This window comes from Oncorhynchus gorbuscha, linkage group LG16, assembly GCF_021184085.1.
Source record: "Oncorhynchus gorbuscha isolate QuinsamMale2020 ecotype Even-year linkage group LG16, OgorEven_v1.0, whole genome shotgun sequence".
NCBI classification, from domain to species: domain Eukaryota; kingdom Metazoa; phylum Chordata; class Actinopteri; order Salmoniformes; family Salmonidae; genus Oncorhynchus; species Oncorhynchus gorbuscha.
The window spans coordinates 20,973,987-20,993,112 of NC_060188.1; the positions used below are offsets into that span (position 1 = coordinate 20,973,987).

A 19,126-nucleotide genomic window follows, 5' to 3' on the forward strand; every position below is an offset into this window, starting at 1 on the left:
GTGGTTGGTCCTTTTGGTGGAAGGAATGTGAGACAATATCCACAGGAAAGTAGAATTACATTGATTTCTATGACCTGAAGCGTGTGCAAACTCGGAAAGTAATGCATATATTTTTATATTTTTCATGTGTGCATGCCGGTAAAGTACATTAAAATATAATTTTATTCAACATTCTGGCTTGTAGAGGTCGTGAGTATAAACTTTTCCTCATTCATATGCTAAATTCTGCCCGTCCTAGAATGCAATGCAATTCAATGTCAAGGTTCCAGGCAAGTCTTAAGTGCAACACAGAAAGAGTTCAGACAAACTGCACATTATCCCTCCCCAAAAACTTTTTTGGAGTTCTCATTCTTCACCCTCTATAAAATATCCTGCCCATATATGGAAGGTATGAATGTTTCAAGTACATGTATGGAGAAATGTATGAATCGCATGGTTTAATACCTGCCATAATTTCTGACATGTGGGAAAAGCTTACTTTTGGTCTTTTGAATTCAAAAGACCATAATCCTTATTGTCCTTGAATTCAGTTTCTCCTTGACACCCTAAAAGTTGACTCATAAGTGGTAATAAATCAGATATCATCACCTGGTAGGACTGTACATTGGAGTCATTTAGCAGACACATCCTTTGGTAAGACAAACCCTAAGAACCATTAAGACTACACTATACCAAAATAGGGTCGTTTTCAAAGGGTTTTTGTACTAATGATTTTTACCAATATCCATTTGCTACATTATATATGACTGGCCACTAATTATTTTTCACAATGCTCACAACCCTGTCAAGTTCCCCTTAGTGTACAATACTTAAGCAAACCTTTCCGGTATCTTTCCTTCAAATATAAACATATTAGAACAGTGGGAATTCAAGCACAATGACACGAACAAGCTTCAACCAGAAGAACATAGGCAAATCTTCCTTCACATTTCCAAAACAGCCCTCAAGCAATCAAGTCTAAAACCAAAAATATTTTAACAAAGATTACCTCCTAGGATTACCTGAAACACGTTAGCATTTCCATATTGGAAAAATATAAGTATTTCAAACTTGTTACATACTGCTTGATTTCAGTTTTGAAAGAACTTGACGTACATTTTTTAAAAGAATGATACTAAGTGGGAAAAATGATACCAAGTTTAAAGAATGATACCAAATGGAACGAGTCAATGCTTTTGATATATCATGATCACCAGGCCCCCTGTATAGTTCTGAAAATAACCCCCCTCCCTCTGAGGACAATATAGAGCAGATTGAAGACATTTTGTAAAGGAGGTTAATTCATTTCTTGATAAATAAAATCCCTTCAACAGGATCTTAATTATAACGTCCTTTACTTCTTGAGCAGCTAGTCTTTTGGGTTTGCATCAATATTTGTCTTCCATGTGCAACAAAAAAAATGTGTATATTATATTTACATTATTATTTTTAAACCCAAATATACTCCTAGTTAAGAATGGTGAATAAATTAAATTACCCTCTCAAAAAGGACCATCAATGTAATTTAAATCATTTAAAAAATACTTCATGTGTACACCATTACGCACAAATATCCATAGCATGTTGTCAGCCATGGCACGACATCACAGAAAGTAGGGGAATGATGATCTTCAATCAATAAGACACACATCATATGTCTACAGTATGCTGATACTTTGAACAGTTGAGCTGAGAAAGGTTTAAGCATGTGGGTGTGTGTGTGTTTAATTGCTGTGATCTGAAAGAAGCATAGCGTTCTCCAACACTGACAGTCATTCACGCTTGGAACGAGGACCTTGACGTGTCCACTATTCAAACACTCTATGAAGTTGATTAACGTCATACAATGTTGGCTATTGCCACAGCTTATCATTTGGTAAGACCTATATGGTTCTGGCTCTGTGATAAATAGTACACCCAACACCCCTTCAGCTAAACGTACACATACTGAAACTCTTGTTGAATATACCTGGTCTATGGCTGCATATTCAGCCTGTATTCCAATCAATGACTTCAACGGTGAGTATACTGTTTAACAGGAATGGCTCGGCGATAGCAACTTGTGATATGTTTGCCATTTGTTACCACAGCAATGAAGGTGTTCTCCTGGAAAGAGTAGCCCACCTCATCCACCCCCCTTCAGTCTCCCCCTTTCCTACGCAAAAGCTAAAAGCCAGAAACAGACATGTTAAATTAATCTACAAACATACATACATACATACAGTAGCTATTTGATAGTCTAAATATCCCAAAGTCCGTGGGAATGTCTCTTTAGGTCATAATCAGGATATCTCCTGTCAACTTGGGCCAAATCTAAGAGAGGAAGGAGAGACAAGAGGTCAAGGCAGCAGAGGTTACACCCATGACACCACCCCAGCTCCTCCCGCTCTCCTCAGTAGCGGGTGGAGTACCAGTCATTGTCGGTCATCTGGACCAGTTCATTGACCACGTCCAGCAGGTTGTAGTTGTGTTTCTTCAGCAGCCGCTGGTTGAGCGGCCGGTCACCAAAGCCCATCTCCACCAACACCCCCATCATGGTGTCCTGGGTGGCTCCATCCACTGGGGGCTGCAGGAAGGACAGCATACGGTTTAAAATACACCTAGATACTAACTTGACTTTGATAGTCAGTAATGACATGCTAAAGTAGCCGTACGATGGTGGCATTCCAGTTTGATGTCTCAACCACCATGTTAATATGATATAGAAATCTTCTGAGATTGCAAAAAGGATGACCTTGAATGCCATCATTAACAGCACTGTAGGAAGTGAATGGAGGACTGACCTGCACTGGGCCAGGCTGCCCAGTGAACAGAGCCTTGTAGGCGGATGCTGCGACAGACAGGGCTCCTTTCACCAGGCCTCCAGTGATGCCTGGGTGCCTAGAAGGAACAAGACCGACAGAGAGGGCCAGGGATTGAGTCTTACTGACACCATTTTGTTTCTGGCCAGCCAACACTAACATCATTAAATTGACGTTCCACTTTAACAATCTCTTTAACAAGAGATCTCGGAAAATATTAGCATCTGAACTGACTGAGTTGCACATCAGGGTCCCACCTAGGGTCTTCAGAGTTGTCTTCCGAGTCACCAGAAGCAGATGGGCTGTCTGGTTGACTGTCTGGCTGCTTGGAACCTTTCAGACATAACCACAGAGAACACTGGTTGGTTATGTTCTGCGATAAGGATATACCGATATGATCATATGGATAAGTTGTAGAGCTCTAGAGGAGAGTGTATAGAAGGTGCTCTTTGACAAGAATGACTCCAAGCAGACCTCTCCTCCAGTCATTGATCTAGTGCTTAGTACTTGTGTTTGTTAGAACCAAGCAGACATTGTACATTCGATATTACCGCTGAATGATCAGACAGCAAAAAAGGCACTGCAGCAAGCAGAAAACATTATTACTGTTAGGGCATTGTCGTCATTTAGGCCCAACTGCCTTCATGTGACGAGCAAAAACGCTTTGTTTCCTTTAGTTGCTGGAACTACTGTTCAGTATGTGACCATGTGTGTTCCTTACCATCCTCTGACTCTCCCTGCTGGTAGACCTCAGTCCTGTCCAGGGACTCTGCTGCTGCCTTGGTCTGATCATTGCCGTCTAGGCTGAAGACAACACCAACAATATACGTCTACATTTTGGAACATCTCAGCAATTTATCACTGTCAAAGTGTGTAATAGCACTATAAACCTATTTCCAAGCACAGCTGGCCCATGGTTTCTCACCTGGGTGTAAGAACTGAGTTGAGCCGAGGGGGTGCCACCACCACAGGGGTTAGGGGCACGGCGTCCAACGTCTGGGAGGTGCACAGCATATCGTTGGCGCTGCTGGAGCCTGAAACGGTCTCTTCTGCTTCATCTTGCTCCCCCTCGGGAGTGGTACGGCCCTGGCTGTCAGGGTCTGTGGGCGTGTCGGGGGCATCTCCAGGCTGGGAGAGGGCGGAGCTGTACATGGACTCTCCCAGCGGGCGGCTGGTGTCGAAGCAGTCAGGGAGGATGATGATGTAATCCTCGGATGAGGCCGAGGAGGAACGGCTGCGGGCTCCCCTGTTCCCCTCTGTCAACTCTCCTTTATCTTCGCCCTTGTCTTTGTCCCCTCTGGCGTCCATGCAGATGCTCTCAATGTCTGACTCCAGTCCCTCATCTGCAAACGGTCAAACTATTTAATTGTTGTTTTTTACCTGACAAGAGGACCCAGATTTGAGCTCAAGTGGTATTTATCAACCAATCAACTAACTGAAAACAGGTGGATAAGTTGGGCCAATCACCTGGCATCATCAGCTCTGGTATAGCCAGCTGGGGTGGTGCTAGGGCTGGGGCCACGGGGGATATGTCCCGGGTTTTCTCCGACCTCACCTCCAAACGCTTCTCAACACCTTTCCCTTTAAGAGAAGAGGAGGCGGAGCCACCTTGGGCTGCTGGGCGGACCACTGTGAAGATCAGGGAAAGGAATTTTGGTTACACAATGTTATGGACCTCTGGTATTAACGTAGGCTTCATATGGAACTAATTAATAAAAACTCACCTTTGCCGGGGCAGTTCCCACACAGGGGTGTGTGGTCTGGGGCCTCCTCCAGTGTGAGCGAGCGCATCACCGTCTCACACACAAACTGAGTCCCGCTCATATCGTCCTCTCCCTCCTCCTGGGCTGGAACCCGGCCCCCCTCCGCCCCTGGCACCAGGCCCTGAGATGGCTGGATGCTTGTGACTCCCTGGGCCTGATGGGCCTCTGCTTCCTCCTGGATCAACCGCAGGGTGGGCTTCTCCTGCAGGGGACCGTCATGGGGCAGTGGGGATATGCACGGGGTCATATCTGTGTGGGAGAGAGAGAGAAATTCAGAAAAAGAGACGGAGAGACCCTAAGTGCAGTCAACTGATTAGGAACACCCTGCAGATTTAGCATGTGAATAGCAAAGGAAGGTTTACCTGCCGGGGTGTTGTTGGGCACGCTCTCTAGTTCCTGAACAATGTTGATGTCCAGCAGCTCAAAGGAGAGTAAGTCCTGGGCTGTGAGCAGGTCCACAGAGGGAATGTAGTATTCGCGTTCGCCTTGGTCCACTGACATGAGTGCTTGATCCCTTGAGGCTGCAGCACAAGACTTCCCACCCTTACCCGTGGAGAGGGGGTTCTTCCCCTGTAGAGCACCAGCAGATCAAAACAAATGTTACCCAGACAGAATACACACTTAACTGAGATTACTACCATCTTTTCCAGAGAACTACAGCATTGTATAGCAGTTTGAGATTGGCCACTGAGAACCAAAGTCAAGAGGGTGGGTGGACTTGCCTGTGGGGTGACGCAGGGCGACACCAGCACGCCATCTGCCATCATGGCTGCAGGGGCCAGGGGGTCCACCACAATGCTGCACCAGACGCGAGGGCCAAACTGCTCCCCACCGTGTGCCAGACGCCAGTGGGAGGTGTATGAGCCTGCTAGGGCCGGGGCGCATAGGGCCACGCTTACTACGCCCACCTGACCTGGCTGCAGGAAAGGCACAGCCACCTCACGCCAGCGGTCACCCGATGCCACCGCCAGATTCCCCCACATGAACTTCAGCTGAGAAGGAGATGGGGGTAGACGGGGGGGGAACATAACATTGACAGTCTAACTCTCAACGTCGTGTCCTCTCTTTCTGCTAAGATTACTGTGGTTGTCAATGGTAACCTCAGATAATGTGCATATCCCAGGTGCATCCTCAGCCCATAATAGTACCTTGGTTTCAGAGCTCCAGCTCACGCTGCCAGTGTTTCTCATCTTCCAGTACTTGATGAACCTGGTTCCCGGGCGAAGACGAGTCCCATCAGGCAGGTTCTCGTCCAGGAACAAGGCCGTCATGGCTGGCACCACCATAGGGCATGGCCGCTTGGGACGCCTGCGGGACAAAGCGCCAAAATACACTATTAATCATCTCTCTCCAAAGCACAACTCTCTGTCCTTTCCCTCCATTTGACAGCAGTCTAACTAGAGACAAGACCTGTGCCTCTCACTGATTTGACCTCAAGATATACTGAATACCAAGCCTTGCAAGCAGTATCTACTTTCATCTAATTTTGGTGAACTGTCCCTTTAAGACATACTCCGGGCTGTTGCCCTGGGTGGCCCTGGGTTGGAGCAGGACGGGGGAGGAGCTCCCGTCGCCGGCGGCACTCCACTGCAGGCCCCTCCTTTCCATCTTCAGCTGCTTCCTGATCTCCTTTACCTCCGCCTTCAGCTGACGCTTCTCAGCCTTCAGACGCTGCTTCTCCGCCTTCCGGAAGCTCCGGTCCCCTCGCCGGTAGAACCTGGGGACGAGATAGGGAAGGGAAGAGTGCAAGGGTTTCTGATTGGCCAACATAGATACAGTTCTGACAACTTTCTGATGACAATGATCATTGTAGGATTGAAAATTACAAAATACAAAACAACCACCAAAATGGAGAGTAATTTCTTATATCAAACCGTAGCAGCCCCCTAAACAAGAATTAATTAACATTGGCACCCCATAAGCATTAAATGAGGTTCCAAAACCAGAATATATGTAACTGTTACACTATGTAATATTTTCCAACCCTGGTCTTACCTGCTGTGGTCTGGGGCTGGTGAGCCGTGCTCAGGGATGGAGAGGGGTGTTCTGGCTCTCACCAGGTTGTGGCTGGGGTCATGGGAGAAGCTGCAGGGCTCACACAGTGTGCAGGACGTACACACACTGGGAAAAAGAAACCAGACATTCAGGGAGCGGCACACCAAACAAAGGCCCTTCTGATTATTTTAAACTGATCTTCTTAGGTTTCGCATACTGAAGAAATGGAAATGACAACTGATCAAAGGAATTACTTTGTTCTGGAGCAACACAATGTATGTTGGAGGCACTAAATTAAAAGTAAGTGGGAGTAGGCTATTTACAAAAACATGTAAGAAATAGCTGATTACATTGGTGTTTATTTACCTTTACTCACATTTTAACTAATTCACATTTGTCAATGTCCTCCCTAGTCTCTCTCGGAGCCACCTCTCTTCTCCTCCTCCCCTTCTCACCTGCACTGGTATCCCCCCCCAGCGGTCTGGCCCCGACAGCTGCTGCAGGCAGGGGTGGAACTAGGACCCCCAGGCAGGGTGGAGGAGGTCACCTCAGGGATCTGGACCTCAGCCCCAATGGGCTTGTGGATGCAGCACTGGCCCGAGAACTCCCGACAGATCTTCTCCACTGCCTCCCTCACTACTTGGTCTTTGAACTGGATGACAAGAGTTTGGGTTACTGGTTAGCTTAATTTCATCTATAAAATATACACATACAACCATATACATTTTAAGGTTAAGTGGTATGATTCTAAATAGTACATTCATTGAAGATAAAACCACAGTAATTTCCAAATCATCTCCTCACCTTCTCCATGTAAGATGTAAACCATGCTGGAGGTGTCTTATCTTCCTCTTTGGTCCCCTTTAGTTCTTTCATGATCACCTTGGAAACCAAAGTAGAAACACATTGGTGAGGAATCAGACAATTAAGCCATATTTATTTTACGACACGCAATGACTTAGTTTGGTCTTTACTTGTATTAAATGATTACCTAATGACACAAAAGCTCATTCAATTTGAAAGAATTCGCTTTATAAAGTAATAGTGCTGAGCAATAAGTACTTCGAGGTTGATTAGATTATAAAAACAACATTAAATACACTATGCATTATGTGGGTTGAATGCTGTAACACAGACTAAAGCAATTCATAAAAATCCCATGAAGGTAGTGACTGCCCATTACTGCTTATCAACCATAATTTATTCACTGAACTTTAATAAAATATTTCAGTTGTTGTGTATATTACATTTGTTTTATTTGATTACTTTATTATTTCAAGTCATCTCTTCTCTATAGAGCTGCTGCCTATGCAGTCTGACAGCATCTAAAAATTGAGTTCTTGAAAGTAAATAAGGCATACTTTTATGACTGCTAAATAGATTGTGTATTTTCTGGTAGAGGTACCTCACAAAGCAACAGTTGCTCTCTATATCACCCCACGCAATGGATTATGGTTATTGTAGTTAATTACCACATTGTATGCGCTAAACTATGTCGAATATGGGCCATTCGGAATCTTCAACTCCCTTCTACATCACACAGTTCAGGCTGGATCTAATTTATCTCTAGAGAAACTGTGAGATGTGCGCATTGAGCGAAATTGAAGTGCACAAACGAATGAAATGGAATTCAAATAAATATATATATATATATATATATATATATATATATATATATAGCCTTTCTTTTTGTACCTTTATTTAACTAGGCAAGTCAGTTAAGAACAAATTCTTATATTACAATGACTGCCTACCCCAGAAAAACCTTCCCCCTAACCGGGACGACACTGGGCCAATTGTGCGCCGCCCTATGGGACTCACGATCACGGCCAGTTGTGATACAGCCCAGGATCAAACCTGGGTCTGTAGTGACGCCTCTAGCACTGCGAGGCTGTGCCTTGGACCGCTGCACTACTCAGTCCCTATAATTTAACCAACATCGGTCAATTAGTTTAAAAACTGAAACATAACCAAAATGTTGGTTAATTGCTCAGCACTATTAGGTAGGAAGTATACAGTAGTGTGCATATCTATAGCTCTGTCCTTACCATGCCCTGTTCGGGGACAGCAGCCTGTACCTTCCGGCTCACCAACTGAGCCAGGGTTGGGCAGTGCTGTGGGGGACGGAACCCTCTCTTGGGCTCCCCTCCACTGGCCTTGGCCGGCACACGCGTGGGCTGACCCCTGGTCTCATACACATTCATGTGCAGCCGGTTCCCTTGCCTGGATGCACTCTGAAATAAACAGAGTAATGATGGTTAATCTATTGCTTTGTTACTTGAAGGCATATTTTGGATCCTGCCTCAGGTAACAGTTCCACTTCACTTGAAAATTGTCATCATAAGGCCTAAGCAGGGACAGGAGTCAGATTTAAGTTACCACCTACCTTTAATGCCTCCTCATACTCCACTAGAAGAGGAAAAATATAATTATTGGACATGTTACATTGAACAACTAATATTATGTTTGATACAAAACATAACACAATATTATGTTTGGTGCTTTACTACTCACTTTGGCTGTTTATGGATACCTGAAACACAAAACGGAAAGGTATTGCAACAACATTGTAATAGCAATATATTACCATTCCCAACAAATTAACTGTAATTTGTCATTCTTTGCTCTCACTCACCTCCTCATTCTCCTCATCAAAATAAGTAACCTGTAGATTACACAGGCCAAAGGACCTTTTCACCTGTAGACAAAAGACACAATCTATAAACCAACCAGTGTATTACATGATTTACCAAGCTGTTTCTCAAACAAAGGACAGGCGCCTCCAAATGACATAAAAGTGATCATTTCAAGGAGAGCCAAAAAGCAATCATGTTATCACGATTATATTTATGCTATGCCGTAGTGTCCCATATTTGCTAATTGAATGAACAATCAGGGCTATGATGTAGCATATGATGCCTGAAAGGAAAATTGACTGGTCTCCTTGAAGGCAATGCCATGGCAACATGGAGACACAATGGCAATTTCAATGAGGATGAACTCCGTGACTGGTGACTGGACAGTGGAGTGACAATGGAGTCTGAGCTTGCTGCTGCCAGGAGATTCAGAGGAAAACAGTCTCAAAAGCTCTCCTTATTGGAAAACCATCAACTGGCATCCACCATTCACCTTGCACTCACTGAAATTAAGATTTCCCATTTTACTGTGGGAAGAGAGCGAATTCAGCCCACTGCAAGATATTTTATTGGCTTGCTTTGGAAAGTGACACATCTTGGCACAAGGGGATGTTGTCAGATGAGGAGGCTTGGCTCAAATGTTTATTTTGACATCATATGGCTGGGCTGTTAAACCCTGGAGTGAGAGACGGAAGCCTCAAGTGTCATAAGCCAGACTCGCCCTCAAATCAATACCCTCCACATACTGACGCCAAATAGAGTACAGTACTAACACGAACCAAGCTATCATAGGCGAGTAATATGTTATATTATTGTATTTATGAAAAGGAAATGAGAACCGCAGAGAACTAGCAACATTAACTGTTGCATGCAGTGTAGCCATCCATCTCAATAGCCTGACTTGTCAATAAAGTGTCACTGGGTTAAATATGAATTAATCCCAAAATGATGCAACTGAATAATAGATGATAATGGGGCATTTTATTTTTTACCTTTATTTAACTAGGCAAGTCAGTTAAGAACAAATTATTATTTACAATGATGGCCTACCAAAAGGCCTCCTGCGGGGGAGGGCCTACCAAAAGGCCTCCTGCGGGGGAGGGCCTACCAAAAGGCCTCCTGCAGGGATGGGGCTGGGATTATTTAATTGTTTTATTTAAAAATATAGGACAAAAGACACATCACGACAACAACATAGCATGGCAGCAACACATGACAACATAGCATGGTAGCAACACAACATGACAACATGGTAGCAGCATAAAACAGTACAAACATGATTGGGCACAGACAATAGCACAAAGGGCAAAAAGGTAGAGACAACAATACATCACGCAAAGCAGCCACAAACGTTAGTAAGATTGTCCATGAGTAGATAGGTTCTGCTTGTAGTCTATTTTGACAGGCACGGATTCAAGCGCTCATATCAAGACTGTCACTGGTCTTCCTTACTGTTGTTGTTACCATTGACATGTCATATGGAATGAACTGCAACAACAACAAAAATTCACTAAAGCTGGAGACTTACCTCCCTCACGAGCTTTAAGCACCAGCTGTCAGAGCAGCTCACAGATCACTGCACCTGTACATAGCCCATCCAATCAACCTCATCCCCATACTGTATTTATTTATCTTGCTCCTTTGCACCCCAGTATCTCCACTTGCACATTCATCTTCTGCACATTCTACCATTCCAGTGTTTAATTGCTATATTGTAATTACTTCACCACCATGGCCTATTTATTGCCTTACTACCTCTCTTATCCTACCTCATTTGCACATACTGTATATAGATTTGTATACTGTATTACTGATTGTATGTTTATTCCGTGTGTAACTCTGTGTTGTTGTATGTGTCGAAATGCTTTGCTTTATCTTGGCCAGGTCGCAGTTGCAAATGAGAACTTGTTCTCAACTACCTGGTTAAATAAAGGTGAAATAAAAATGTTTACTCATCTACGTGGATTCCCTCTGCAGGGCAGGCAACAAATTAATGTCTAATGCATCTTCAGAAAAATGTAGGCCTATTGTAATATATACACTTGTATAAATAGCAGCGCCTCTTATTTTAGCATTGATCGATATTATGTTGTTGCGACTGGGATGTTGTTGTAGTACTGATATTCTGTTCGTTTAGATCGCTAGCTACTGTAACTACTAGCCAACATTAGGCCCTAAATTGTTCAATACTGGATTGTCATAGCTAGAACAATGTTCTCAACTACAGGGTATCAATCATTTATACAAGGTATACAACATTTAGCAAATAAGCGGCCGGCGATCGATGGTTGATAGCTTTAGCTTCAGTAACAGCCTACCGTAAAGGTATGCCAAGATGAATGCTGCTATGAAAACACCAGCGTCGTTATCCTGCTTACCATGGCCTCCATTGACTCCCAACTCTTCGTCTCCGAACCTGACAGGAGAAAATTCTTCGCATTCCCCCTGAAATTCACCTTCAAATTGATGTAGAAGTCCATTGCTCCTTGTTTCTATGAATTAAAACATATCAAGGAAAACAAAAATTCATCACTATTGCCGAGATAAATACAGATAGTCTGCCTTTATGGTATGTGACTTATCCGGATGAGGCGTCTTTTCTGTTTACATCATCAGCTATGTAAACACACCCATATGATCACGTGACAGAAACGCATATTTGAATCAATGTTCCCCAAAAATAAACACGGACACACCGTTAATGTAACACACGGACGTATTTTTTTCATCAATATATAATCTTGTATTTTAAAATAATCCACGAGAAAAATAGCTAGTGATCATTTTTTTTGGTCCAAGTGGTTGTTTTACGAGTCGCATCTTTTCTACGTCATAACTTGATTTCGAAGCAGTGTGCGGCAAAAGCGTCAACGACCCACTTAAAACCGTTTTTGTTTTGTTTATATCAGCTAATTTGATTTATTTCAAATTATGTATTCAAAGGGCATTAAGGTAGACAATGACCTCAAAACAAAGGTAATGTTTTCACAATTACTTTGACGCCGAAGTTGAATAATTGAGAATGCTTGCCAGGCCTAGCTAGGGAGGTTAGCTACATTTTGCTCATTGCTTATAGTAGCTAGCTACGTTATTAGCATCATATTATTATCATCTATGAATGTTTTAGTAGAGAATCTGAGCTCAGTCAAGTGGTGTTTGTTTATCCTGTTGAGACTGGACAGTACCGATTTGTTTGTTTGTGTACAGTATCCCACACCACGCACGAGGGCTGTCTTTTTCTGCAGAAACTTAGCTAGTACGTTAGTAACTAAATATTTCCCACTTCATCTGCTATAACACTACCAGTTCTTGGGGAGAGCGATAACATTAGCATATGTACAGAATTAACTAGATAGGTCGCCTGCTAGCTACAGATAAAGACACGACGGGAAAAAACGGGTGGTAAGAACAGCTGCTTCCATCAAATGGCACGTGGTATTATTGGACTGTCATTCAACGTGGTTTTTCTATCGCATGTCATAAGATGTGTTCGAAAAGCGTTATTATTATTATTATTTTCTCATAGGTTGACGCCTTCAGAGAGCGGATCACGGGTGAGGTGAGTATCTATTATGTCAACATTATTTTAGTTTTTTGATGGTCCTAGTCTTCTATTTCAGAAATTTGACCAACCACCACAAATAACTGTTTGGAGGCATTATGTATATACTGATGCTGGTGCACACGTGACCATTCATTAAAAAAACTTTGTTCTTCACTAGGCTGAAAACCTGGTTGCAGACTTTTTCCCCAAAAAGTTGCTGGAACTTGACAGCTTTCTGAAGGTAATTCATATTCTATTAACAGGGATTGTATTGTTGTACATTTCTTTGTCAAAATAGAATCTAGGTTAATCCAGAGCCCCTTAAGTACTGTCACAGCTGACATGATGTGTTGTCAGCTGTGATGCGTTGTCCTGGCACCACCCTTGTTGTCCTGGCAGTGTGGTGCCAGGACAACAACCTCTCCCTCATCAGCAAGGCAAAGGAGCTGATCATGGACTACATGAAAGGAGGGCCGAGCACGCCTCCATCGACGTGGCTGTAGTGTAGCGGGTTGAGAGCCTGAAGTTCCTGTGTCCATATCACTAATTAACATGGTCCACACTAGTGCTGGGATGATAAACTGAAAATTATCAACACCAATCACAAGAATTTTGCTTATATCAATCATTACAATAAGTAGCCTATACTAGAGAAATTTTAAGTTAAATACATTTGCTAATATGGGTGATTATTGATGGCTACAACCATCAAACCAGTAGTAGATCATTTAAAAAACCATCTGTAGTGCACATTGTTATAATTTATCATTATTGCATCAATTCAGGCAATTTATTGTGCTATGGATTTTTATCCATATCACCCAGCTCTACTCCACACGCCAACACATTTGTGAGGAAGGCATGACAAACCTCTTCCACATTTAGAAGGCTGAAAATATTTGGCATGGACACTCTGATACTCAAAGTTCTACAGCTGCACTATTGAGAGCATCTTGGCTGGCTGCTTCACTGCTTGGTATGGCAACGGCTTGGCATCCGACCGCAAGCACTGGGTCGTACGCACTACCTTTCAGTGCCTCGATACCAGGCGGTGTCAAAGGAAGGCCCTAAAAATTGTCAAGTACTCCAGCCACCCAAGTCAGACTGTTCTCTCATCTACTGCACGGCAAGCGGTACCAATGCACCAAGTCTGGAACCAACAGGACCCTGAACAGATTCTACCGCCAAGCCATAAGATTGTTAAATAGTTAATCAAATAGATACCTGGACTATATGCATTGAACCTTTTGCACTCTCTTTTGACTCATCACATGCTACTGTTTATTATCTATCTTGTTGCCTAGTCACTTCACCCCAACGTATGTACATATCTACCTCAATTACCCTGCACATCGCGTCAGTATAGCCAAGTTATCGTTATTCATTGTGTAATTATTCCACGCAATATTATTTTTCCATTTCTCTGCATTTTTGGGAAGGGCCCGTAAGCATTTCACTGTTAGTCTACACCTGTTGTTTATGAAGCATGTGACAAATACTTTGATTTGATTTCTTCATCCTCTCCAGGAGCCAATTCTGAATGTTGCAGACCTGAAAGAGATCCACTCAGAGATAAACATCAAAGTACCAGACCCAATCATTCTCAACAATAGCCATGATGGAGTAGATGTGGTAAGTTCATGGATTCTCATTTGCATCAAATCAGTATCATGTGTATACAAGTGTATACATTCAATACCAAACATGATTTAGTCAATTACATGTTGAATTTTTAAAATTTAACTAGGCAAGTCAGTTAAAATTTGTATTTTTCTTACGATGGGAGCCTAGTGGGTTAACTGCCTTGTTCAGGGGCAAAATGACATATTTTTTACCTTGTCAGCTCAGTGATTCAATCTAGCAACCTTTTGGTTAGTGGCCCAATGCTCTAACCTCTAGACTACCTGCTGCCCCCATGGTTACAGTTAACACCTCATTTAGCAAATCAGATCTTGATTGAAGACTGTGAAAAGTAGAATCAGGTGTGTTACTGCTTGGCTGGAACAAAGACCTGCAACCACAATTAGCAAGCATTTGTTTATATTGGCGCTGCCTAACAACTTCATTAGTCTGATCACAAGGGTATGTTCCACATCTGAAAAGAGACTACCCTGAAGAAAGTGGAGGATAGACAACACCAGCAGTCTCTCACTCACTTTAACATAACACTGTGAAGGAATGTTAATGAGACATAAACAGAATGGCTCATTGACTCTCAGCAGGTCACTGTGCTCAAAGCTCTTGAACATTACTGTTTGAGGTAGAAAAATGTGGAACCCCTTTGATCTAGGGAGACCTACCTGTAACATTAGTAATGCCTATGTTAACCCGAGGTTAATGTTTATAGCAAAATTCCAGAAAACGGAAAATGGAAGATGGACGAGATGATGATAACTGTCAAGGTAAACCCCTGCCTGTTGTCATGCCATTTAATACTTGCATAGTAAGTCTGATGGCATTTCTGTGCTGTAAAATACGCTTGTTGGTATCTCTTAATGTCTGTCAATGCCGACTTATGCCAGAACCATTCATCTTCAATACATTTCTTGATAGAAGAGTAGACTACACTTGACTGATTTGCGGTATTCTATATTAGCAAGAAGCTGCTTGGATGTTTGACCTCTCAATCCCACCTCTCTAGATGGCCCCAAGGTGTTTGGCATGCCAGGGGGGATGATAAAGAGCAACGGCCAGCTGGTGGACCTGATCGAAAGAGTCAAGCCAGAAATAAGAACCCTCATAGAGAAATGCAACACCGTATGTACCCACAAACACATCCATTTTTCTTTGATTGCTTTTTGAGGGCTCTCCCACTCTGAATTGCTTAGTGGAGATCTACTGTTAAGAAATGACTGTCTCATCTTTATGTCTCTCACTCTCAGGTCAAAATGTGGGTCCAGCTCTTAATCCCCAGAATAGAGGATGGTAACAACTTTGGTGTATCCATCCAGGTATTATACTTTCCCATCAGTATGAGTGCAGAGACATTCACATGTCTATTTTCTGGTCAACTTTTCCAAACATTAACAAATCTCCAACACTAGGGGGCAGTAATTGCACTCTTTTGCCTTTCTGTCAGATGATGCTGGCCTTGTTGTTTCTGTCCACAGGAGGAAACTGTTGCTGAGCTCAGGACTGTGGAAGGAGAGGCAGCCTCTTACCTGGACCAAATTTCCAGGTATGCCACAGTATACACTACCTTGTGTTTTTATTTACTTCACAAAAATCCCTTCTAAAAACAGTTCCTTGGACTGTCTCAAACATTTGTTTTCAACAGGTATTACATCACCAGAGCGAAGCTAGTCTCAAAAATTACAAAGTACCCTCATGTGGTAAGTGTTAACTGCATACTGTTTACATCCACATCCAATCTGCTGCCCTGAGTCCTCTCGTTGTTGACCATCCGTCTGTCTGCAGGAGGACTACCAGCGCACAGTGACTGAAATAGACGAGAAGGAATACATCAGCCTCAAGATCATTGTGTCAGAGCTGAGGAATCAATATGTGAGCAATACATGCACACTGTTCTGGCTCTGTTCAACAAAGTTGATACAACTTGGTTATGTTGTTAGCCTGTCATGTTCTGGTGCAGATATTTGTTTACCGTAATAACCAAACCCCATCTGCTTGCAGGTGACATTACATGACATGATCCTGAAAAACATAGAGAAAATCAAGAGGCCACGAAGCAGCAACAATGAAGCCCTCTACTGAACACTCCACTTATCCTCTTCTCACCAACTCCTAGTAACAGCCACATTGGCAGCATTTAGATATTTTTTTCCCCACTAATTAGTCTTTTGACCAATCAGATAAGCTTTGAATAGATATGATGTGATTGGTCAAAAGACCAATTAATTAGTGGAACAAAGCTCTAAATTGGGTTGCCTGTGTGAATGCAGCCATTGACTGTAACAGGCTTTGTTCTGGACTATTATCATCAATTCCCTCAAGGTGGACTTTGAAATGACCTCCTTAGACATGTTCTGAAACATCCATGTTTCTAGGACTTGTGAGAAGGTTGTACCTTGATTATGGATTTTTCTCCATGTCGACCAATCAAGCGGGCTTGAACTGAACTCAAACATGGCCGGCCTCCACAAGGCTGGTAGGAGGTCAGATGAAACTTTTTGTGTCCATGTGCTTGTAGTGTATATGTCTTGTCTGGAAACCGTCATGGGAGTTTCACGGGTATACTTTGTCTGTTTTATCTTTAGTTTTGTTTTTAAGGAATTATTTTTAGGATTCTGAAGTGCTTGGTGGTAACTAGAATTAGCTGTATGTGAGATTGTCATGGTGAGTGTGTGGGAATGCTCAGTCTGCATTTTAGCCGTAGTGTAGCTTGCAGTCCTGTCAGTTATTTTTATTTAGTTTTACTTAAGGGACTACTCACAAGTACATTGTGAAGAACTATGGTCTGTTTCCAGCACAACATTGTGAAGAACTATGGTCTGTTTCCAGCACAATATGTAATGGCCATCCACTCCCACTCTGATCTTGGAGTTTCAGTTGTGTTAAAAGCCAGATCTGTAATGTTCTCATATCCAGATGCTATGTGATGAGAGAAGTGTCTTTACTGTATCTCTCCCTTAATTGTAATTTTGTTTTAAGAATAAATATTTTTACTTAATACATCCTTGAGAGAATGACATGGTTTCTCACCTATTGTATATGCTGAAACTGTTGTCGTGTCTCAAAGAGCTTGTGTATTTGAATTCAAGCCTTGCTGTGAAAATTATTAACCTCAGGATGAGGGGGCAAAATACTTCATCGCTAGGTTTCCATCTAATTTGCAACAGATATTCATACAAATGTGATCAAATCTGCATTAAAAGCCTTTCCCCACCAGAGGTGTTTCCATCACACTTTTTGTGTGGATAAAAGGTGGTGTGTGATCAAGTTTCATGTACTGAATAAAGGTTAGGTTAAATGATAAGAACAAGAATTTGTTAATTGGCAGTTAAGCACCGATCATGTCACTGGCATACAAATTAAGACCCTCAATTTTATTGGAAAGGAGCATCAAGTTCATCACTGCACTTTCAGCACCCTGTAGTGTAGACAACTGCATGCTTTACCAAGTTGCAGTGGGAGGACCACACAACATGCAAATCTACCTCAACATGATGATTATTCTATCAAATTGCGTAAGAAATCATTTCTACCGCAATTTGTCGCACAATTAATTTTACAGACACAGAGTCCACTATGTCGTACAAAGAAATTGTAAACATTTACAAAATTATAAGGACATCCTGTTTCTATCACACTTGTGATGTATTTTTATACGGCAGGCCTTTACTCACATAAAAACTGTTGATGGATACATGGTTATAGGGTAACTTTAATCTACTACAGAGGTATTCAACTCAATTACCCTAAGAGGTCTGGAGCCTGCTGGTTTTCTGTTCTACCTGATAATTAATTGCACCCACCTGGTGTCCCAGGTCTAAATCGGTCCCCGATTAGAGGGGAACAATGGAAGAAAAGGAAAAAAATAATTGTCATTGGCTTCGAGGTCCAGGGTTGAGTTTGAGGGCACTACACTAGGCACTTGAGTAGTGGTGGTATAGAGATAGGGAAGTGCACCCAAGAGGTAATGTATAACAGGCTAAATAATGGGAAATAATCTAGAATTGGCTGCTAGTTGGTCAAGGGCAGGGTTGTGTAGGTTACTTTCTAAATGTAATCTGTTAAGTGATATAATTTTGGGATTACCCAAACTCAGTAATGAAGTATGATTAATTTCAGTTTGGATTACTTTCACCTTTAGGCATTAGAAGATGAAAAGGACACATCAAACACATTTGGTGTGTCATAGTGGTCTCTGACTTGTGGTTAGACACACTCCGGTGGATCAAATTTAAACTTGAGCATCAGTGTACACATCACTGACAAACTGAAATGGTCCACCCACACAGACAGTGTGGTGAAGAAGGCGTGACGGGCCTCTTCAACCTCAGGAATCTAAAGAAATTTGGCTTAACACATAAAACCCTCACAAACTTTTATAGATGCACAATTGAGAGCATCCTGTCGGGCTGTATCACCGCCCACAACCGCAAAGCTCTCCAGAGGATGGTGCGGTCTGCCAAACGCATTACCGGGGGCAAACTTCCCGCCCTCCTGGACACCTACAGCACCTGATGCCATAGGCAGGTCAAATAGATTGTCAAGGACACCAACTACCCGAGCCACTGCCTGTTCACCCCGCTATCATCCAGAAGGCGAGGTCAGTACAGGTGCTTCAAAGCTGGGGCCGAGAGACTGAAAAACAGCTTCTATTTCAAGGCCATCAGACTGCTAAACAGCCATCACTAGCACACCAGAGGTGGCTGCCTATAGACACAGAATAGAAATCACTGGCCACTTTAACAATGTTCCGTATCTAGCATTACTCATCTCATA

General features: G+C 42.8%; 2 protein-coding genes across 3 annotated transcripts; one reads left to right on the forward strand and one right to left on the reverse strand.

Annotated features, from left to right (window-relative positions):
- Positions 1-897: 897 nt before the first annotated feature.
- On the reverse strand, positions 898-11,806 carry LOC124000575 (next to BRCA1 gene 1 protein-like). 2 transcript variants are annotated; one of them, XM_046307053.1, is made up of 19 exons: positions 11,553-11,806; positions 9,174-9,236; positions 9,053-9,071; positions 8,925-8,947; positions 8,587-8,772; positions 7,343-7,420; positions 6,994-7,190; positions 6,539-6,664; positions 6,057-6,260; positions 5,692-5,851; positions 5,266-5,535; positions 4,906-5,113; positions 4,505-4,792; positions 4,248-4,409; positions 3,706-4,123; positions 3,502-3,584; positions 3,038-3,113; positions 2,763-2,859; positions 898-2,545 (listed from the first exon to the last, which is right to left on the reverse strand). In XM_046307053.1, exons 1-19 carry the CDS (start codon positions 11,652-11,654, stop codon positions 2,372-2,374), a joined length of 2,934 nt encoding a protein of 977 aa, XP_046163009.1. In that variant the 5' UTR covers positions 11,655-11,806; the 3' UTR covers positions 898-2,371. The 2 variants fall into 2 exon arrangements, 1 of the variants encoding a protein (XP_046163009.1); XR_006832631.1 differs by having other exon boundaries at positions 2,406-2,545; positions 3,015-3,113.
- An 88-nt stretch (positions 11,807-11,894) lies between these two features.
- LOC124000576 (proteasome activator complex subunit 3-like) lies at positions 11,895-17,352 on the forward strand. The gene is made up of 12 exons (XM_046307054.1): positions 11,895-12,150; positions 12,701-12,733; positions 12,897-12,959; positions 14,246-14,350; positions 15,066-15,120; positions 15,360-15,475; positions 15,601-15,669; positions 15,829-15,896; positions 15,996-16,050; positions 16,136-16,222; positions 16,352-17,117; positions 17,152-17,352. The coding sequence occupies exons 1-11, from the start codon at positions 12,106-12,108 to the stop codon at positions 16,430-16,432; spliced, it is 777 nt and encodes a 258-aa protein (XP_046163010.1). The 5' UTR covers positions 11,895-12,105; the 3' UTR covers positions 16,433-17,117; positions 17,152-17,352.
- The last annotated feature ends 1,774 nt before the right edge of the window (positions 17,353-19,126 follow it).